This window comes from Nothobranchius furzeri, chromosome 15 (assembly GCF_043380555.1).
Source record: "Nothobranchius furzeri strain GRZ-AD chromosome 15, NfurGRZ-RIMD1, whole genome shotgun sequence".
In the NCBI taxonomy this organism is placed as follows: domain Eukaryota; kingdom Metazoa; phylum Chordata; class Actinopteri; order Cyprinodontiformes; family Nothobranchiidae; genus Nothobranchius; species Nothobranchius furzeri.
Window position 1 is genome coordinate 46359368 of NC_091755.1, and position 22308 is coordinate 46381675.

Consider the following 22308-nt stretch of genomic DNA (forward strand, 5'->3'; position numbering starts at 1 on the left):
TTGTTTAGTAATAAATCTTTAAACTTTTAACTTGACACTTTTGTCTCTGAGTGAATACGAAGTGTTACCTAATCCCTGCAATAAAAAGTTCCAATCTTCTGGTTAAAATTATCCAAAGATCCATAAGATTGATTTCATATTTCCTGTGGAATCTCACATTTTATGGTTCATTAAATAACATGTAAATTTAATCGCTACAACAGCTCATTACTAATGCTGTAATTCTAGCATGAACAGGCCATAAATTAAGAGTTTTATCAAAAGAAGCCATTCATAATGGTTTGTTAACTGATTGGTTTGGTTTGCTGCTGATTAGCGCACATACTAATTAGCTCAAATCAATATGTGGCTTATAAAGAAGTAATTCAAGGGAATTAATTGTTCTGCATTAATACCCAAAAATATTATTTTCTGGTATTACATAAATAAACACCAAACTCCACATGTTAATAGAGCCTAAACAACCATCAATTAACCGCTTGTAAGCACGAATCTGTTCCCCATTCTAAAGTCACATTTTGTTCGTCCCTAATTACTAGTAGTTTAGTGTTAATTAACCACTTAATGCAAGAATATGTTCCCCTTGAATCACTTCCTTAAAAGCCACATATTGATTTGAGCTAATTAGCATGTACGTTAATCAGCAACCAACCGTTAACTTTCACTTAACAAACCATTATGAATGGCTTATTTAGATAAAACTCTTAATTTATGGCCTGTTAATGTTAGAATGACGGCATTAGTAATAAGCTGTTAATAAGTGCTTGATAATGTCTACTTCAGGCTTACTAGTCCACTAATATGCATATTAATTGGCAGATAATTAATGTTTCATTTGTGTTCCCTAAACTAAAGCGTTGCCACATCTGCTATGAGATGCCCTTTGGTATGATCAGTGTCTGCTGCTAGATCTCTTTGGCGCGCGCCTTTTTGGTGATGCTGTTAACACATTCAAAGGAAGTAGCGTGCTGACCAATCACAGGCTTGCACTTTCCAAAGATGTAGTCCATCAGTTGAAAACTTGGTGATGTCTCTGTCAGAGCTGCTGCTTTGATGGGTGATGGTGTCTGTGCACCACCACAGATGGGCTTAATCCACCTTATGTGCCTGTTTATTGACACATTTGACTGCTTGGCTCCAGATGTTGGCTCGGCCCTGTAGCTGAACTCACCGCTGTTTAAACTCTGCATACAGGAGGCGGTTGGGAAACCCCTTCCGGCAGATCCTGATCCCCTCCAGGACTCCGTTACACCTGAGCTGATGCAGGACCAGGAAGGGATCCATCACACCTGGAAACAACAGTCGACCCTCTCGTTGGTGGTGCTTAGCTAAAGTCTTCCAGAGTAACCAGACGTACGTTAGCTGCAGCGCCACACAGAAATCTACATTCCCTATTGCTTTGTTTCTTCTAGCAGTAATTTCGTGCTGCCTGAACCCGGAAGGACGTGACTCGGGTTCGTGTAAACCGGCATCGTGGTACTTTGGTCTGTGGTTCATGTTCAGGTACACCCAGTAAAACCAACATACCTGAGTTCAGATTCATGTGTTCACGTCTGAGAAACGAACTCCCTCAAAGTTTGATACTTTCAAATGTAAAATGCTACTTTCTTGTACCTTAGCAACGTGTTGAGAGTTTTCATCTATGAAGAAGCCTGACAGAATCCCCCTGAAGGCACCTGAGCCACCCACCAGTGGTTCGATGCCAGACTTGCTGTGAAACTGCTGACTGGGCGGATTCTCACCTGGATTCTTGTCCTCGTTGGGGATTATGCAGCGGACAAAGTGAGGCTGAGTGCTTCGTAGGTTCGCCATCAGTTTATTCAGATTTTCCTGTAATTTCACACAGAAATTGGAACATTTACATCAGCTGACGGCATTTTGCTTTTTGTGTCATCATAACTAGCCTGAGCTCACCTTGTGCAGCTGTGAAACCGTCTGAAACGACGCTGCTTTCCTCTTCCGGTGCTTGGTCTCGCTCTTTGGGTCGCTGGCTGAAATGACACCAACAACCACTTTTAACAGGATTCTCCCAGCCGTCCTTGTTAGGTGGAACGAGGACATACCCGTATCGGAGCAGATGTAGTTCTCAAACAGCCCGGCCATCAGCTTGTTGGAGGATTTCTGGAAGAGCGCCACCACCGTCTCATTCAGAGGGTCTCTGTTCTTGTCCAGCCATCCCGTGAGGTTGTACGGTACCTACGTCACACACCAAACTCTAGATCAGACACAGAGGGATTTTTCAGCATCATTTTCACCTCAACTATCCACGAAGTGAGCTCTGCAAAGCTCTGGGTTCTTATCGTTTCAGCAGGGGTCAGATTTCCACTGCCAGATGTGTATCCATGATAAAAACCACTGAGGTCACCAACACATTTTTCTAATTAAAACTTCCAGCCGCAGTTGAACCAGAGCTTTTAGACTCATAAACACGTGTTTTAAAATGTCATTTAGAAGCACGCAGGGTGATGACTAGACTAGATCTGAGCACCATTTCTTAACGGGAACACTAAAGACAGAGTCGAGTGTACGGCGTACATTTTAGGACATCCTCAGGTCTCAGTTGTCAGACATCGCCTGAGTCGGGGCGCTTTCGGACAACGGCAGGGGAGCAGTGGCGGCACCAGGGGGGGCGCTAAAGCTACCCCTGGATTAGCCATAGCACCCCCAAGTAGATATTAGATTTTTTTTTTTACAATTTAATTTTTAGTTAACGTGTGGATGTGATAATATTTAACCAACAAAACAAAAATAATCAGTAAATTATCATATAGATTGTAAAAACTTAAACCAAAACAGGAAATAGATGTTAACCTTTGACCTCATTTTCCACCTGTGAACGAGAGAAAGGCAGAGCTAGCGGTAAGATGGATCGGTTTTTGTTGCCCACATTTCCACGGGTTCAGTCAGACACGAATGAATGTTTGGAAGTGATCTCAGACCCACAAAAACCTACGGATCTGGATGAAGAGAGTCAACCCTCAACCGCCGCAGCAGTCCAGGGTTTAGCACTAACGTTAGCTAACCTTGCAACACTATAGATGGTTTTCTGTGTGGCTGTATGTGTTTATGATTTCATGGAAAAGTTAGCGATTGTTCATATGTTTATGATGTATATTAATGATTGTTTCAGGTGTTGTTGAGGTGTTGTGCACGCATGTGTGTCTGCTAGTGTTGAAGGTGTTTTAGAGAACAACAGGTACGCATGACCACTTCCTTCATAACACCCTCAATAAAAAGACTAGCTCCTTCATAGCACCTGCAGAAAAACATTTCTGGAGCCGCCACTGCAGTCGGGACAACCGTGGTGTGTGTTCCACATCCCAGCCTCTCCGACACCCCTGGCATTGTCCGAAAGCGCCGGAGCCACGCCGAGCCGACCAAACTCTGTGCGCCCGTAGCTGCCCTTTACCCTGTGCGCGCAAACCCCCCCCCCCCCCCCCCCCGTCCGAACCGCCTGCGCCTATAAAGCGACCCCCACCAGTTATCAGACATCATGAGCCTTATGGTTTGACAAAATTTGTCCTGAAGCAGTTTTTCCTGAAACTGGAGGCTTTTTCACACGGTCTGAAGTCTGACACCTGATACCTGACACCTGAGGATGTCCTAAAACGTACGCCGTGCGAGTGCTGTAATTTAATTTAGATGGAAATAGTTTTTTTTATGGGGCGATGGTGGCAATCGGAAGGTTGCAGGTTCGAGTCCCGCTGTCGTTGTGTCCTTGGGCAAGACACTTAACCCACGTTGCCTGCTGGTGGTGGTCGGAGGGACCGGTGGCGCCAGTGCTCGGCAGCCTCGCCTCTGTCAGCGCGCCCCAGGGCAGCTGTGGCTACATCGTAGCTCATCACCACCAGTGTGTGAATGTGTGTGTGAATGGGTGATTGTGCTGTAAAGCGCCTTGGGGGGTTCTAGGACTCTAGAAGGCGCTATATCAAAGACAGACCATTTACCATTTTTTCTTTCATTGATCTTGAGATGAACGGTTTGGGTCTCCAGGCCAGATGAGATCAAACCTCCCTAGTTTATTTAGGATGTAAGGAGTTAACTTTAGTTTTGCTACTAGCTGAATGTGACAAACAGACTCGGATGTGGAAAACTCTCCAGCTGACTACTAAAACAAACGCCGGGCTCCATCTGGATCCCTCGGTTTCACACTAAATGGAAACAACACCCATGGCCATGGCGATGCTTCAAACTGAATCTAAAGCTGGGTGTGCTACGGTTCTGATAAACAACGATTAGAACCAGGCTGGTACCAGATCCAATGATCATAAAACCAACACGTCAGCGGTGACCCACCACTCCAGCGTAGTGGATCAGTTCAAAGTGCGTCTCATATTTGCGCTTCTTGTCAGGCCGTGGTCTCTGGAAGTTCGGTGACTTCCCCAGATGATGGTCGTACAGCTTGGTTTTGAAGCTGTGGTCCGTGGCTTTGGGGAACATACACTCCTCCTCCATGATGGACAGAATACCCATTGGCTAGAAACACAAACACACATTTTCCAGTCTTGATTTCAGTGTTAAATCACAAACAAGCGTAACAGCTCATACTGTAGTGATGTCACACCGTCTGGGCCCTGCTTGAAGTATATAATGTCAGCCTACGGCACATTTTTAAATCATTCTCCAGGAAAAAGTTGATTCTTCAAGCTAGCACCAGTTAGCTTTGTGCGAGCTAATCCGTCACCTCAGAAACATCCTCGTTATTGTCAGACTGGCTGCGATCATGACCACAAGCCCCTAAACATGCATGCTAATCATTTAGTACCAACCCAGCCCACAGACATCTAACAACAGCATTTAGCTACTAACCGCTAAAATAACTACGATCAGGCACGTTAGCTGGAGCTATAGACGTATGACATCATTGCGTTAAGGCTGTGGTTTTCAACCAGCAACCCTGCATTACTGTGAGTCTGAATGCACCTTCTCTATGAGGTCAATGCAGGCCTGTAGGTCCAGACCAAAGTCTATGAAGGTCCACTCTATGCCCTCAGTCTTGTATTCCTCCTGCTCCAGGACGAACATGTGGTGGTTGAAGTACTGCTGCAGCTTCTCGTTTGTGAAGTTTATGCACAGCTGCTCAAAGCTGTTCAACTGCAATAAAAACAAACAAAATCAAAGAATTTATCATCAGATTTGTTGTTTCTAAGTTTAGAAGCATAATTATATTAAAGGTGTGGTTCTCTTGTTTAATGAATGCATCTGCAGTGGTTTCTAGTAGGAATGAATGATTATTAACCACGGTGTGAAACGCTGCAGTTAACCCACCGTAAAGACGTCTCCAACTCTGCGAAAAAAATAAAAAAATGCTGAACGAATGCACGCATCCACAACCACCAGGACTGCTCCATTTCCACCTAGAAAGGGCTTCAAGTCTAGCCTGGCCTGTCAGACTCCTCCTCTGTTTAATTCTGCACAGAGACAGAGTCTGGGATCTCTCCTATTCAAATAACCCCACCCCCTGCAAATTCTAACCGAGCCAATCAGCGCTGAGTAGCGTACGTCACATACCATAACGCCGAGTTTATCATAAACATGGCGACTGAAGCGGAGTTTGCTGCGGCTCTTTCCTCTGTTCTAAAAGACTTGAATGTCTTTAAAACCACAACAAGTCGGCTCTCGGAGGGTGCAGACGCTTTTTTCCTCCTCTCCTCCATATCTTATCCTCAAGGCCCTTTGTCTGTCTCTGTGTGCTGGGTGCACGGCTGCTTCTGCATTTTTTCTGGAAACTGAAATCACTAAAATGGACCTCGTCAGTTGGTCACTCAACGCGATTGATACAATTTTTTCAATGAGAACGGGAGAAGGGGCTCTCGGATGCCCCTCCTGGACAGACCCTGTTGGACACATCATGGACTCCTGGAAACAGTGGGACTTGATTTGTTTATCTCAGCTGTCTGTGGAGGACTCTGAAGACTTGTGGATATTTGTGGTGTTGGTGTCGGGTTTCCTGCTCATTGGCCTTGGAGGCTTCCTGGCTTACCGGAAAATTAACGAGCTGTCGAGGAATATTGGCCTGCTCCCGGAGCAAAGAGATGGGTTGCACCGCGCTGTGAATTCACAGACTCACATAGTTGTCGAGATGAATCGTAAGCTTGGGACTTTGGCCGAGATTCATTCATTGGCACAAAAGATGGATGCCATCAAGGATAGAGTGAACGAATCAGCACGGATTGGGATCGATTAATGTCCATTATTGGGATTTTGAGAGGTTGAGGACCAAGGAACTGTAAGAGAGAGAGGAAATGATCTCTGTCTGGCCCCAAAACAATTTCTAATCGGAATCTGGCGCCCTTGAGCCTGCAAGGCTCCAACGAAAACTCCCCCCTCAGAAGATATGTGGAATGTGCCGTCGCTATGGCAACTCAACTCTGTCTCCTATCCCAGCCTGGGCGGGACTGCAGGAAGGCCGCTGAATCGTTCCAGGGTCACTGCAACCCTCCAACCCTCAATGCTCCTCTCCCTGTTCAGACTGAGTTGACATGCGCTGCTTATCATGGCTGCAGGAACTGAAGTGTGGAGAGTCCCAAACCCTACCACCCCACCTAGTGGACACTTATGTTGTGTGATGTCTGAAGTCTGTTCCTGTGGAGGGTAACTCTGAAGTGCCTTTTTTTCCTCCACCTAAACCAATCCTCATGTAACCCCCTGATCTCTATTAAGGTAGCGCGACTCAGGGTTGCGAATGACTACAGTCACCAATTCTTGTCACGTGTCTTGCCCATGTGTGTCTAATCTCTGAATTGTGTGTACTGAAACTCTAATTTCCCTCTGGGATTAATAAAGTATCTTTGAATTGAATTGAATTGCTAAAAGCCTTTCAGTTGCTAATGATAACGGTTAGCTTCTACTAGCAGAGGCGTTCTCTGCTGTTTCCTGGACGCTAAACCAACAACAGCTTTCCCGTCATGGGTGAGTCCATGAATGTTAGTGACAGGGTGACGTAGATCTGTCAGGATTTTCTAATCCTAGAGTTTCACCGTCTGTTTTCTATCAGAAGCTAATGCAGGAGATAGGTGTAGGAGACTATTTATGCTCAGCCTGCATGAAACACTCGTGACTCGTTAGAATCAGAAATAATCATGAGAAATGGGTTTTCTGTGTTCGACTCCTTTAATAATGCAGACGCCTGATGGAACACCAACCGACTCCTCTTTCTTCTGTTTACTATCATTTTGTGAAGTAAAGAAAAAATTAGTAAATATATTTAATTGAAAATCTGATCTGAATATCTGAGTAATAATTAAAGACTTTGCTTTCAGTGCTGAAGGTTTTGAATCGATCTGCTAATTTGATGCTTTCTTCACAATATATTTATCCATTTTGAACATAAACGATGATTTGAATGTTTAAGATCTAGATGGGATTAAAGAGTTTTTGTGTTTGAAGGTTTTTTGTCTTTACCTCAAAGATCTCAAACCCGGCGATGTCGAGGACTCCGATGAAGTACTGACGAGGCAGAGCGGTGTACAACGACAAGTTGATTCGACCCACCAGCCACTTGAACATCCGGTCATAAGTAGCTTTGGCCAAGGCGGCCACTGCGTAGTTCACCTGCGGTCAGACAGGAAGTGACCTGTTGTAAAGGTGCTGTTTTGTTGCGGCGCGGCGTTGGACTGTGGCGAATCACCTGCTCTACTGTCTGTCCTTTGACGATGAACTCATTTCCAACTTTGACTCGGGGGTTCAGAAGTCCTTTCAGCAGCTCAGAAGCACTGATGCCCATAAGGTATGCAGCCTTATCCACACCTGAGCACACAATAAGCACACCAGTAAATACTACACCATTAATTGTTCTACACATTATCTAAACAAAGTATTAGACTTGACTCGTGTTTTCCAAATGGGAAGTTTTTAGGTTCCAAGTCACGTTTTTAGAGGTTAAAACTTCATAATCCAGTTGATGTAAACGGTAAAGGGTTGTACGACCCCACATCCACCCACTCAACACGGTGGAGATGAGCTACGATGCAGCTGCAGCTGCCCTGGGGCGCACTGATGGACGCGACACTGGTGCTACTGGTCCCTCTGACCACCACCAGCAGTGTCACACTAAATCTTTGATGTGTCAGGAGGTAGATAGAGCGGATTGTCCAGTAATCAGAAGGTTGCAGGTTCAATCCCAGCTCCGACCAGAGAATACTGCTGTTGTACCTTGGGCAAGACACTGTAACGTGATGAAGGAGCACCACCTAACCTGCCTTGCCTGTTGGTGGTGGTCGGAGGGACCGGTGGCGCCAGTGCTCAGCAGCCTCTGTCAGAGTCCCAGGACAGCTGTGGCTACATCGTAGCGCATCCTCACCAGCGTGTGAATGGGTAGATGACTGATTGTGTTGTGAAGCACCTTGGGGGGGTTGTAGAACTCTAAGCTAGAGGTATACAAATACGGGCCATTTACCATTTAGGTGAACAGAAGGCTTGTTTTGTGTTGTTTACAGCCGTGACCCAAAGTTTCAGAGAATGACAGAAATACGGATCATCTCCAAGTTTGGCGCTTCAGTTTTTATGAAGTTTGCAGGAACTCCGTAATGTTCTAAATAGTTCAGAGTTAGGATTTATAACCTAATCTCAAAAGTCCAAAATGCATAACATTTGTGAAGAAGGCTTCACAGTGTGGCTCAGAGAGTCCAAAAGCACCATAGTCATCTTTTAAAGCTGATGCAGCAGCACAGTGGAAGAATACTGTAGGAGGATGGTCTGGTGTTAAGCGGCGCAGAAAAAATCCACTATTCTCCAACAAAACTTTCAGGAACTGATCTTCCACTGAAGGGCCAGGATTTGGACTGCTGATGCCTGGAGGAAAGTCATCGTCTTTGATATCTGACTGATTGGAGTTCCTGGAAAAAACGATCATTTGGAGAAGAATTAGATAGGACTCATAAGTCCCGTGTCCTCCAACAGTAAAGAATCTTGGGAAATTTATGTGAAGGGATGCTTCTCAGCCAAGGGAGTGGACTAACTAACAGCCTTGAAAAAATAACAGGACCTTAATATTCTCCCAGAGGAACTCCTCAAACCAATCAAAAACCGCTTGAGGAGGAATTATGTCTTCTCCAGTCGGATGAAGTACCAGATCAGAAGGCAGATGTCAGAATTAAGTGGTTCCAGGAAACAAACTGGTTGGCATCAAGTCGGGGACTATGAAGGTCTAGAAAGACCAAAACTGGAGATGTGAACTCTTTGATTCAACTCACTGTAATTGTCAAGCCAAGCTAATTTGGCGCTTTAGAATAGCCAGCATCTAAATGCTCAACACAACTGCATCATTGTCAGTAATATTTCTGTAACCATAGAAATGACTGACCAATAGTTCAGACTCGTTTCCCCTTCAGAACTTTTGGCTACGGCTGTTTTTCTGTTCTGTAGTTGCACCAAACATTTCTGTTTTAACGCTGTTTGTCTGGTTAGGACTGGCCCTACTCTCTGTGCCGTCAGCTTCAGCCTGCTCCTCTCTCTGTTTCTTCTTGAACTTCATGTTGCCAAAGTGCATGATGGCTCCAACGATCTTATAGCAGCCATACTTCTCCTCTGGAGTGAATCCAAGAGTGTCCATGGCACACTGCAGACATAAATCAGGTGATTAGACTTAAGTGTGTGGAGGGGAGGGGTTTGTTTGGGAGGTGGGTCAGTCCTACGTCAGTGAGATTTAGCTCCTCCCCATCATTGATGCCTTCCACCTTGGTCACACCCTGAGAGCAGAAGTGGTAGTCGTAGGGGTTGGTGGTGACTAGCAGCATGTCTGAAACACACGAGTATCATCATCATTAATTTTAATATTATTATTATACAGATCATTTTCAAGGGAGCAGTGGCACTGGTGTCATTAATCTACTTATCTCATGCACAGTCACTCCATATGTGCCCACGCGCACGTTGAGGTTGGCTGACCTTTTGCTGCTGTGCACGCCGCGGATGCGATTCAAATCGTGGGGTGAACGAGCATTTGTGCATGCTGCCGCAAAGCTATGGAACTCATTGCCCATTGGAGTTCGGCAGGCTCCATCTCTGGCGGTTTTTAAATCTCATTTAAAGACCCACCTTTACGCTTTGGCTTTTAGACAGTGACTCGTTTTAGTGTTTTATTGTGTCATTGTTTTAATGTGTTCTTAGTATTCATCATGTTTTATCTGCTTTTGGGATTTTTATCCTCTGTTTTAGTTCTTTCGAAGGGTTGTGTTTTGTTTTAGCCTGTGCAGCACTTTGGGCAGCTCCCATGCTGTGTTTTAAATGTGCTATATAAATAAACTATGCTATGCTATGTAATATAAAGTATAAATTATTTCTAATTTTCACACACTTATTTATTACTTTTAATAAAATTTCTTGTTAAATGTGTGAAAGAACAAAAATTTAGTTTTTTTTACTTAAACTTCACCGCTTGTTTATGCGGAGTTGATACGTTTCCGAGTCCACTTGAACACATCACGGAGATGACCCGGATGTAGCCGCGTGCGCTGGAGAAACGAGGCTATGGCTAATTAAAGTAGATTAAGTCTCTGTTGGATCTCACCGAAAACGGAGCGGTTCTAAATCAGAATATAAGATAATTTGACAATCTTCTAGTTTTATGAGGAACTTGGTTTAATTTCCGGTTTCCATCTTCTGAATGCTAACGAGCTATTTTTGTTCGCATCTGCTAACCTGCTAACGAGAAGATGAAACAGGTGAGTCAGACTCTCCCCTTAGCTGGTTAGTTGGTTAATTATGGGTTTAGGTTGGAGGTTAGAGCCACTTTCACACTCTTGACTTTATGTTTTGTGATTTATCAGATTTTGTTTGTGATTAAATCGTTTATCATTGATACAAACGTTGCTGTTACCGATGAATGATTTATCTTTAAAATGTAAAAGTTTTTGTTGTTTTACTCTAGATCAGCTAGAAGTTCAGGTTCCTGTTGTGTAAAACCTCTCCGCTCGGGCTGCTGACCTGACTTCAGCTTGCTTATGTGAAGGTCTGTACCTGTGACAGGTGATGTCTCTGTTTGGTAAACAGCCTGATTGTAACGTGTTTGTAATAAAACCAGGTTTAATCTAGCCTAAAGTTAGATGATCTGGCTTATCTGATTTTTTTATTTGTTGAACTAAATAATCAACTTGGGTTTTCTGACAACAGGTGAATTTTTACTTTTTAATTTAATAGTTTGCGTCTTTGGACACATCTGCCCAGATGTGGTCACCTGTAGCTTCAGAAACACGTGGATGCTGACCTTCGGGGTTCAAACCACAATCAGGTTTTCCGTTGTGTTTTCCCTGTTTCGGTGAGGCGGGTGTTTTCGGTTCTGGGCGGTTTGTTGGGGACGCGCATGAACCTAGCAGATCCAGGTTTCTGTGGCTTTACTGGTTTTGTTGTTGGTTTGTGCACCTGTACCAGAGGGCTGATTCCAGGCTGGGTTGCTGTGAACCTTTCTGTTGGTCAGGCTGGATTTACCTTGGAGCTCCGGCTTGTGACTGGACAGGATCTGGTAGTAGATGTGGTAGCTCCTCTCTCCTGGCTGCTGAAACACCACTCTGGACTTTTCTAGAAGATCTGATCAAAGAGGAAAAACACCTACAGCTGAGAATCTTCTCTCGCTCAAACCAGATGTTTTTATCACATCATTCCTTGGAGCATTTCACTCCAGGAATCTGATGCCAGGCTGGATGTTTTTTTTTTATTTTTGACAATAATCAAATTTCCTTCAATATATTAAAAAGCATTTTATGTTCTGCATAACGCCGGGGACACACCGGCCACAGAAGCGCCGAGAAGCGAATCGCTCACGAAATTCGGCCGCTGCTCGCCGCTCCTCAGTTCAGATCAGACGCGCCCCAGTCGAGGCGCGCCTCGGCTCAGCTGTAGTTTTTCTTTTAAACACTTGGTGTCCTCCATTTCCTCTCTGCCTTTTCTCAGCTCTTTTCCTCTACGTTTGAGTGTTTGTACGTGCGTGTGTGTGTGCGTGTGTGTGTGTGTGTGTGTGTGTGTGTGTGTGTGTGTGTGTGTGTGTGTGTGTGTGTGTGAACCTATGGTATGAGTTTTTTCTGCCAGTTGAATCTCTTGGAACCCGCTCCAATTCTGCAGCTGTATCCTAGCAGTTTCTTCCGACATGGGTACGTAAATAACCACGTTTTTCGGGGTCGTACAGCTCCTTGTGTTTCTCAACTTCCATAATTAATTTAAAGTCATCCATCCTAACTGCTTGCCTCAGACTTTCTGCCTCTCTGTCCTGTTTGCTCCGGTGAAAAGACACCCAAAACCACACACCCCTTCACTTGGTCACACACGCACACAAGTTCGATGTGTGTGTGTTCGTGTGGTTTTTCTGCAGTGTCTGTTTACGAACACATTTGACTATTGCGGAATTTTATTTTGAAATGCTTTATTTTGTTAACTTTACCGGCCTGCCTCTTATGTCTACGTTTGACTTCCTGCCAGAATTGACGCGATTCACCCGCGGCACGCGAAAAATATAGAGCCAACGCCGAAATGATCGCTGCACGGCGCGGGGTGGAGCGCCGGCGCGAGGCGATTTGCGACGCTTCGGCGGCCCATGTGGTCTATAGAATAGCTTAACAAGGGCGCCGAATGAAGGCGGTCCCATTTTTGCGGCGCTTCCGCGGCCAGTGTGTCCCTGGCGTAACCCTCCCACTGTCTTCATGGGTGACCCCGCGAGGAAAGTTGACCATTGAGCAGGATGGATGGTTTATCCCTTGAGGTCCACGTGGCAGGGGTGAGGTGGTGCTCACTCCTCACCCCTGCCACGTGGACCTCAAGGGATAAACCGTCAGTCCTGCTCAATGGTCAACTTTCCTCGCGGGGTCACCCATGAAGACAGTGGGAGGGTTAATAAATGTCAACAAATTTGCAGGAAAAGTAGACTTTCTTGTTCCGAGTCAGACAGCTGATGCCTCATTTCCAGATTGTCTTAAATCTTTAGATTATTACAGACTCTGTAATCTGTGCTCAGCCATTGCTGAAAACAGGTTGAGCATGTTGTAGAAAAAGAACTTCGTTCATCACAAACTTTCTAGTCGCTTATTTCAACTCACAGATGTCAACATCAGCTGATGCTAGCCTCCCAGTCGGACCAAAATGAATTCTGATGAACTTTCCCTGAAAAACACCGTCAAATAAAATGTTAATAAAGACTGAGTCTGAACCCTCTTAAACTCCAGCGTTAGATCAGCTCTACTCACAAAGCGAGAGGAGTTGTCATTCCGAATGGTTTTGGCATTCCCGAATGCCTCCATGGCTGGATTGGCTTCGATGATCTGATCCTCTAAAGAACCCTGAAACAAACGGCTTCCTGTCAAAAACATTTTAGACTCACTAAATCAAAGAGTCTTCAGAGAACGAAACTCACAACTTTTTTCACATTTTCTCCCAAAGCAGCAACGATGGCAAAGTACTGGATCACTCTCTTGGTGTTGACCGTTTTTCCTGCTCCTGACTCGCCGCTTAGGAGGTGAGGAGACGGAAAAAATGTAAGAAAAATTACAACTAAACATGAAGTCATTATGATGAAATGGTTAATTTAATAATACAATTCTTAGGTTTTAATATTGGAGGCTTTCCAACTTACGTGATGAGCATCGACTGGTTCTCACGATCTGTTGGAAATAAAATCAAGTAAATAAACTTTCAGAGTAAACTCGTTCACTGCCAGTGACGACTAAAGTCATCATTTGCATGTTTTTACTGTGTGGGCGTCGGACGAGCCCCCGCACCGTGAGAACAAACATCTCAGCTCTAAAGCCGATCTTCATTGGCATACGTCACACGTCACGTGATCAGGAAGCAGAACATCCATGTGTTAGGAGATCGTTTTGGGCCGCTGCTGTAAAAAAAAGTGAGACGCGAACCGGAAAAGCTTCTGCCGATCACAATTCAACAACGGATTATGAAAGAACGGATAACGCTCCAAACGCGCAGATTCTTCCTGATGTAAGAGGTGAGTCTCCGCCTTGTTTTGGTTGTTTTGGCGTCAACGTCATCCTAGCGCGCAACGTTCTGTGATTCTTAAACAGTTTAAACGGCAAGAAACTCTGGCAGCGAAGGGCTTTACCGATCAGGAAACGGCTGGCAGCAAATTAGTTAAAGTTCGTAAACCGCGCCTCGGCACAACAGAGGGTGGTGTCATGATCACATGGGGAGTTACTGCCGAGCTCCGGCTAGCTACAGTATTGAAAATGAAAGTAAAGACGGGCAGAAAATTTCAGTTTTGATCAGAACCGGCTGAGATGATAAACTGGAGCGACGCGGAGCTCCAGGAGCTTCTCCGTTAGAGCTGGAGGTTAGATCACACGGGGACTGTGGAGGACAGACAACTTTAGGAGCGGCTTGTGAGAAAACTTCAGCGGCAGCGCCGAGGCTGCCCCCATACCTCCTTTATACCGCCATCGCCTAATCTTTTGTATAAAGGATTGCGCTTCATTGCCGCTATGATCAGACCATCTCTAAGGCTCCCAGATGGCGCCTCAGCTTTGCAGCATTGTTTTATAAAACAGGATAATGTCACTCAGATAGTCCCACAGACTTTAGTCCTCTGGGTCGCAGTCTAGACTTTCTGGTGTTTCGGAGTTATGATGAAGACATTCTGATCAAACCAGAGACAAGCGGGAAGACATCCAGAAAAATGGACCCAACAGACTTGTTGTTCAGGTGGAAGCAGGTCAGACAAAACCCCAAAAACCTCTTCTGAGACTAAACTATGAATTTATGCCAAAGCAAAGACAAGTGAAGATATGAAGGTGGACTTTTTAGGGAAATATTTAGATGTCTCTGCTACAGCACACCTGGTTCACATATTTGCATTGTCCCCTTAGGATGACATCAAGTGCTGTAGAAGCCTGTTAATCACTCATTCATTTAAGTCAGGTGTGCGGCGGCAGAGAAGCAGTGCTGTTAGAAACAAAAAGATGCAGGACAGGCGGGTGCTGAGGACATGGCTTGAGAAGCACTGTTCTAAAGGAAACAGGAAGTTACTGTTGGAGGTCAAAGTTCACCCACTCTTGAGAAGATCGGTGTAGGCGTTGTCGGCGATGGCGTAGATGTGAGGCGGCATGTCTGCACGGCGCCTCCCCTTGTAGGCGTTCACCACATTGGAGGAGTAAACCGGCAGCAGCTTGTAGGGATTCACCGCCACGCAGAACAAACCCGAGTACGTCTAACCCAGAAACCGACAGAAACCACACCGGAGATGAGACTTCATCATCGCTCACCCGGTTTGGGTAGATTAGGTCATCTGGTTTACCGACATAGATCATCCACATGTTGTATCTCCTCCGGAGGTTGAAGAGAACCGAAGCTTCGTTCAGGTGGGTCAGCATGGCCATGTCCTCGATCATGTCGAACTTTGGAGGGTTCATGGGCTGCAGGTCGTCTTCTTTCACTACCAGAAACTAAACGGCATCAAAGAGGCGGAGTTAAATTGGGAAACCCACCAGATCTGTTAGTCTGACACGAATCCATCTGGAAATCAAACTCCTCCCTGATTCTTCAGCCTTAACCTACTGCTATTTCAACCCTTCTGCTGTTGTTACTTCTCTGTTTGGGTTTCACCCCTGACCCTAACTGACCCTAAAAATCAGCATAAAGGTCTCTAAAATCTATCTTTATTTTAAGGAAAGCTTGAACATGGAATTGTGTCTCTGGTTTATCAGCTGAAGCTTGATGGGGTTTGTGTTCTGAAGACTGGTTCGTCTTAAGGTTGGTGTCAGTCTGATCCAAGCAACACTAAATATCTGACGTGCAGAGACGCGGCTAACCGACCCGTCCATCCTTCGTCTCCGCGGTGGTCTTGTCTCCGTTCAGTTCTCTGATCTCCACCTCGATGTAGGCTTCAGCTTCATCTGGCATCCAGACGCGTTTTGTACCTGAAAGAGTCAAATCAGAGGTTAGCTTAAATAGAAAGCCTCCTGGTGTCAACAGCCACACATTATTACCACTAACCACAGGTTAGTGCTCATGTTGCATGGTACTGACTAGGGTTGTCACGGTAACCGGTGTAGCGGTAAACCCCGGTAAAAAAGTTGACAATAATAATAACAGTCTTGTTTTTAAAAATAAATATTATCTCGGTGGATTAGCGTGGCTGCGGTGTAGGCGCGGTGACCCTTACCAGCCACCGTATCATCTGCTGAAGTTGCCGGCGGCACATGCGCACTTTGTTGTTTACAACCAAAACTTTCTTGAAGCTAAAGCTGAAATAATGGCCAAAGGAGGAGACGGCAGCACTCAGGACATTTATTATCCCTCAAAGAAGACAAAGTGGGAAGTACGGGCATGTTTTGGATATGTGAAGAATGCCGAGGGACAGTTGATAGAAGACGGCTATCCTGTTTGCAGCACGTGCAGAAAAAGTGTCTGTGAAAGGCAGCAACGCTTCAAATCTCATGACACATCTGCTTGACCATCACCCACAACTCTACAGTCAACAAGCTAATGTCAGCGTTTTAGCTAAAATGCGTGATCCGAGGATTTGGGTTGAGGGAGAATGCAACGAGTCGCTATATAAAGCAGCCGCAGCGCCGCTACCTGCATATAAACCGTGTCGCGGACACCGCCATGTTGAAATGACGCTATGCATTACGGGGCTCCCAGGGGCAGATAAGAGTTGGACTCTCTCCGAGAATAATTATGAATTTAACAACGATTACTGCCTGATGACATTTTCCCACATCTGCAAAGCTCACTGGAAGGACACAAACCGAGGACGATATTTTCCTGATATAGGGTTTATTACTCAAGTAAGGGTAAAAAAGTATCTGATTAGAAGGCTACTCGAGTACTGAGTATCATCTGGTCTAATATTTTTAAAATGATGACATCAAACAGACATAAAATAAGGAGTTATGGGCAAATATTGGTATTTTAAAGACTAAAGGAGAAAAATGTAAACAAATAAACAACATAATTACAAAATAACACATTTTAGGCTAAATTTAGACACAAACTGAGGACAATATTTTCCTGACATACAGGGTTTATTTAATTGTCTGAAAATGTAACACGTTTAAAAAAATACCACGATAATACCGAAAACCGTGATAATTTTGGTCTCAATAACCGTGAGGTTAAATTTTCACACAGTGACTACCCTAGTACTGGCTAAAGGGTTAGTGAACAATCTGCTCTCAAAGTCAAAAAGAGGAAGTTCTACAGTTGGATGTGACGACGCTTTGAGTCGTAGCTCAAAGAGCAGCTTCACCCATAGCACCAAGCTCCCCCAGCGGGAGGATGCTAATACTGATGCTAACAGAATCACGCAGGTTTTGTTTCCCTCCATCACCACCCTCTCACGTCTCGGTCCATTCCAGTGTCCTGTGTGTTCTGGACCAACAGTTCTGATCCACCTCAGAGGCGGACTTGTTTCCAGACACCACAGCAGAACATCACAGGTTCCAGAAGGTAACTGGTCTGGTCTGACTTAGCTAAAGGAGACTTTCAGTAGGCAAGTGGTCATAATGTTCTGGCTGATTGGTAGATGCTCACCATCGAAGGCCTGAGCCTTGGCTGCCAGCTGCTCCAGGTTGGTGAGCCGGAGGAATCGAGCAGCTTCTCCAAACTCATCCATGTCCAGGAATCGAGACATCTGAGGAAATGAAGATGGATTTAATCAGAGGGCAGTGAGGTGATCGGAGCACCACCTTCTGGGAAAGATGAACATCCCATAATAAGGCAGCTAGTAGTAGTCCTTCCAGGAGCAGAAACACCCCCGCGGTGGTAGTCCGAAGCTGTTTACACCAACTCCATTTTATCAGAACAAACATGTTTCATAGAAATAAATCACAGATAATAAAACTGAGACAGGTTTCAAACCTCAGTTTCTGCTTTAACCCCTTAAATGTCCAGGAGTAATGAAGGCTGTGGGGTTTTGTCCCACGGGGTTGATGTTTATCTGAGCTCCTTTGGCGCCGTTTTAAAAAAATATTGTAAAGTAAAGAATAATTGATGCATGAAACATGCGACAGTAGACTTTTCAAAATGTCTTTATTTGTATCGTGTTTCTGCAACGATGAGGATTTGGGTCCTGATATGAAGGCACTCAGCTCCTGATCTCATTTACTCGCTCTTCATGGTTTTACATCAGCTGGGCCGTAATATAATAATAATAATAATATTAATAGTAGTGCATAGGTTTTAACCACTACTTAAAGACCCTTTACAAACAGAGAGAAGGAGACAGATTTTTGAGTTTCTGAAGTGAATCAGCAGTAAGAATATGTTTGGGGTGGGAGCAGCCACAGACAAAGCTCTGTCCCCAGTGGTGAGATGTTTTGAAGTTATTGTGTGAGAGAGGGAGACTGGAAGCAGAAGATCTGAGACAGCGAGAAGGGAGGATAGATAACAAAGGGCAAGATTATTGAGGGCCTTGTAGGTGATGAGTAAGATCTTGAAGTGAATGCGCTGCTGAATGGGAAGCCAATAAAGGCTTTGTAGGACCGCGGTTAGGTGTGTGAGTGAGGAGCCGTGCAGCTGAGTTTTGAACATGAAGTTTTTATGTGTGTGGATGGAAGACCATAGAGTAGGCTACTGAGAGAAGGGATTTGGGTCCAGTTAGGATTAACTCAGGTTTACTGTAGCTGAGCTTGAGAAAGTTTGTAGACATCCATAATTTTAGAGCATTGAGGCAGTTTGTTCTAGTGGAGACGGTAGTGGAGGTGATGCTTTTTCTAGATGGGTAGAGTTGGCTGTCATCAGCATAGCAGTGAAATTGGAGTCCACGATGGCGAATGATGTGCCCAAGGTGTAGCATGTAGATGAGGAGAAGGGGACCAAGAACCGAGCCCTGAGCCAATGATGCCTACTAACCGCTGTCATCAGGAGCTGAAGGTGGGGTCACGGAGGCCAACAGCCAATGAAAACATTTAAAATCTCTCATTTGGTTTCACTTCACACTTGTATAAAATATAGTAAATCCAAATATACGTGTATAATCTAGACATAGGTAACATAAAAACATAACAAACAGCAAACCACGGTTTACATGGTGTCCAGTTCCTCACCCTGAACACTAGACATTAGGGATGTAAACAGGTAACCGGTTAATTGTCGTTATTGTTATAACCGGGTAGAATAGTTTCCTGGCTAACAGCAAGCTGAGCTCATGTTCTTCTGCTGTGCGGGGGTGCAATACATGTTTTTGCTACTAGTGGGCACGAGAGCGCCACTATCAAAACCACAGAAGAAGAGCTTGTCACATGATCAAATAAATTAACTAAAAAAAAGAAGCGGTTAGGAAAATGCGCAGCCTGGGAGCGTGGGAAAGTGTGGCCCCAGGATGCGCTGGGATGCCGGGCAAACCGTTACGCAACAGGTCCTAATGGACATTTCAGCTCTCATCCCACTAACGTTGTTTTTAGGATGTTGTAACGAGCGGACTTTGGTTCTGCGTCAGGATGATGTTCAAAGAGCAGGCGGAAAAGCGTCGATAGAGCAGGAGCAAAGGTTCCCTGTGTGTTTTGTTTGTTTTTTATTAAGATCCCCATTAGCCACTGGTAAAGCAGTTGCTGTTTGTCCTGGGGTTCCCGTGTGGGCGGGAAGGGGGTCTGGAGGGACAGTTTACGGTTAACCACGGGCCAGGGCAGCTACCCGGCTGCAGGTGCAGCCCGTAACTGTTACATTTAAAAGGAGTAACGATAATTTAGTCACTCCAGAAGTGCACGGTTTCTCACGGCGTAAAGAACAGATGATAACTTTTACTTATGACCACATGAATACATTTACCTTTGTGGAATTGTACTGATTCAGAAAAGGGTAGAATGTCTTCTCCGGGTCAGGGATGAGGTCCTGCCCCAAGTGGAGGAGTTTAAGTATCTCGGGGTCTTGTTCACGAGTGAGGGAAAGCTGGAGCGTGAGATCAATAGGTGGATTGGTGCTGCATCTGCAGTGATGCGGGCGTTGTACCGGTCTGTCGTGGTGAAGAGAGAGCTGAGTCAGAAGGCGAAGCTCTCGATTTACCGGTCGATCTACGTTTCTACCCTCGCCTATGGTCATGAGCTTTGGGTAATATCTGAAAGAACGAGATCGTGGATACAAGCGGCTGAAATGAGTTTTCTCTGCAGGGTGTCTGGGTTCTCCCTTAGAGCTAGGGTGAGAAGCTCGGTCATCCGGGAGGGGCTTAGAGTAGACCCGTTGCTCCTCCACATCGAGAGGAGCCAGTTGAGGTGGCTCGGGCATCTGGTCAGGATGCCTCCTGGACGCCTCCCTGGTGAGGTTTTCCGGGCACGTTCAACCGGGAGGAGACCTAAAGGTAGACCCAGGACACAGTGGAGGGACTGTGTCTCTCACCTGGCCAGGGAACGCCTTGGGATTCCCCCGGAGGAGCTGGCCCAAGTGATTGGGGAGAGGGAAGTCTGGGCCTCTCGTCTTAGGCTGCTGCCCCCGCGACCCGACTCCGGATTAGCGGATGAAAATGGATGGATGGAATTAGGGCTGCAGCTATCGAATATTTTTGTAATCGAGTACTCTAATAAATGACCCTTTAGTGTTTGTAAACCATTATATCAAACAGCATGTTATAAAATATGAAAGACCTCTTGAAATGAGCAATTACCAGTTATTCTTCAAGTTTTATTCAAAATTAGTTTTCAGAACTTCAGCACTTCAGCTTTACTTCACAGTAAACAAATGCAAGCGGCTGCGGCCCAAACAGCACCAGAACCGCTCACGGCGCATGCGCAAACATGGCTCGCCAGCTTTCCCTATTAACACACGTCCGTTTCAATTTGTTGAGAAGGCATGTTTGCCGTGGTTATGTCAAATTACACTGATCACAAAACATTTATTTACTTTCTTTCGTTTTCCTCATAAATACTCGTGTCCTCCTGCAGCAATCCCGAGGGACAACAGACGTCAATAACAACACAGTAAAAAGTCAGACGTGTTGTAAAAACTGCTATTTTTAGCACATTTTTAGGTCCGACGTGTTGCTACCAGACGTACGGTGTGAGCTGAAACCGAGTGCTACAAACAAAAAAGTCGCACAGTGTCTGCAGAATATATAGAAATACAGGCTAAAATGCATCATCTTGTCGAGGCTCCGAGTCCGCTTGCAGAAGTGACATGTACATGTGGATGTTTTACATAAAAGTGGACGTGTGACGGTAAAGCTACTGCAGGTAAAGAATGCCGGCGCCGCCCCTGCAGGCATGCTTGTTACATTTTTTTTCTCGTGAAATTCCTGTGATCTGATTGGAGCATCTCTACTGAACAGGCTGGTGACTTGAGCACGTGGGTCAGTGGCCAGCACAGGTGAACTGTCTCCCTACGCTGTGATCCTCTGCAAAAACCCAGAAGTTCTGGTGCTCTGGGGACTGCAGCTTTGTTCTGACTTGATTCTGAACCTGATGGGTTTCATGTTGAACTTTTACTAACAGAGATTAAAGTTAAACCCAGATTAGATGGATCTGTTTGAATCCCAAAGGGAAACATGATGTTGACGAACTGGAATGTCAGTCATGTTCCGACTAAAGCTGGTTTACCTCGGTGAATCACCTCGGCTGTCAGCACCAACAGCTGCTGGGGGGGGGGGGGGGGGGTATCCCGGTAATACCCACCCACCACCCCTGCCTGTAAACACCGATCGCATCAGATGTTCTGTTTCTGGATAGCGAGCTGAAGCTTTTCTGCCTTTTGTCCAAAATCAGAACAAAGATTTGCGTTGAGTTGGATTAAAACGCCGCCGCCCCGCCTGGCGTCTGTGGGCTGTAGAATACCAACAGCTGATTTCATCTGGTCCGGTTCTGGTGAGAGACGACCGGCCGGTTCTGACACGGTCGGGTCATTCATCTTCCTGGAGTCTCTCCTCCGTATGAGGAAGGAGAACTCAGATTTCCATTAAAGTAAACGCGACGCTAACTGGTCCGGTTCAAGTTCGGATCCAGAAGCGTGAAAAACGAACCACTGTTCTTCTTATGCCCAATTTCTCTTCAGCAGTTCCTGAGAGGAGCCGGAGGTCTTTTGAAAACATTTTATTTTCCTGATTTTGTAGCATAAACATCATAATTTAGGATCATTTCACCTGTTCCCTCCGCTGCAGCCTCCGAGGCTGATGGGTAATGTAGTAAATGCTGAACTCACCGTGTTTGGAGTCTGGAGCTCAGTGAGGGTCTGGTTCTGTTGTCGTGGCGTTTCTTTGTGAGGAGGTCCAGCTGAACTTCACCTCACTTTAAAACCTCCCAGAGTTTCCACTCATGTGACCTCCTCTGCTGCAGCTCACTGGGTAAACTGGTTTCACTGGGCCATCGTAAAGCCCAGCTGTGGTCTGGATGGATCCTCAACCATCTATGGAAGCATTTTCTCTCATCGACTCCAGAGTCATTCTTTATT

The 22308-nt window shown here is 45.4% G+C and overlaps 1 protein-coding gene and 1 long non-coding RNA gene across 2 annotated transcripts in view; one reads left to right on the forward strand and one right to left on the reverse strand.

Annotated features, from left to right (window-relative positions):
• The window catches only part of LOC107391516 (myosin-7B), a 35977-nt gene extending 13855 nt beyond the window's left edge, over positions 1 to 22122 (reverse strand). The window contains exons 1-20 of the mRNA XM_015968845.3: positions 22060 to 22122; positions 17470 to 17569; positions 15748 to 15851; positions 15234 to 15377; positions 14986 to 15142; positions 13559 to 13586; positions 13340 to 13433; positions 13173 to 13265; positions 13026 to 13089; positions 11428 to 11526; positions 9636 to 9739; positions 9421 to 9559; positions 7631 to 7749; positions 7405 to 7554; positions 4924 to 5094; positions 4297 to 4476; positions 2064 to 2196; positions 1915 to 1991; positions 1743 to 1830; positions 1172 to 1289 (exon numbers count right to left, since the gene is read on the reverse strand). Of these exons, the coding sequence (XP_015824331.3) occupies positions 1172 to 1289; positions 1743 to 1830; positions 1915 to 1991; positions 2064 to 2196; positions 4297 to 4476; positions 4924 to 5094; positions 7405 to 7554; positions 7631 to 7749; positions 9421 to 9559; positions 9636 to 9739; positions 11428 to 11526; positions 13026 to 13089; positions 13173 to 13265; positions 13340 to 13433; positions 13559 to 13586; positions 14986 to 15142; positions 15234 to 15377; positions 15748 to 15851; positions 17470 to 17569 (2162 nt within the window). The 5' untranslated portion in view covers positions 22060 to 22122. The remainder of the gene's footprint in view (positions 1 to 1171; positions 1290 to 1742; positions 1831 to 1914; positions 1992 to 2063; positions 2197 to 4296; positions 4477 to 4923; positions 5095 to 7404; positions 7555 to 7630; positions 7750 to 9420; positions 9560 to 9635; positions 9740 to 11427; positions 11527 to 13025; positions 13090 to 13172; positions 13266 to 13339; positions 13434 to 13558; positions 13587 to 14985; positions 15143 to 15233; positions 15378 to 15747; positions 15852 to 17469; positions 17570 to 22059) is intronic.
• On the forward strand, positions 1228 to 1702 carry LOC129164808 (uncharacterized). The gene is made up of 3 exons (XR_011516694.1): positions 1228 to 1320; positions 1416 to 1503; positions 1620 to 1702. It is a non-coding gene; the product is annotated as an uncharacterized lncRNA (long non-coding RNA).
• Positions 22123 to 22308: the final 186 nt, after the last annotated feature.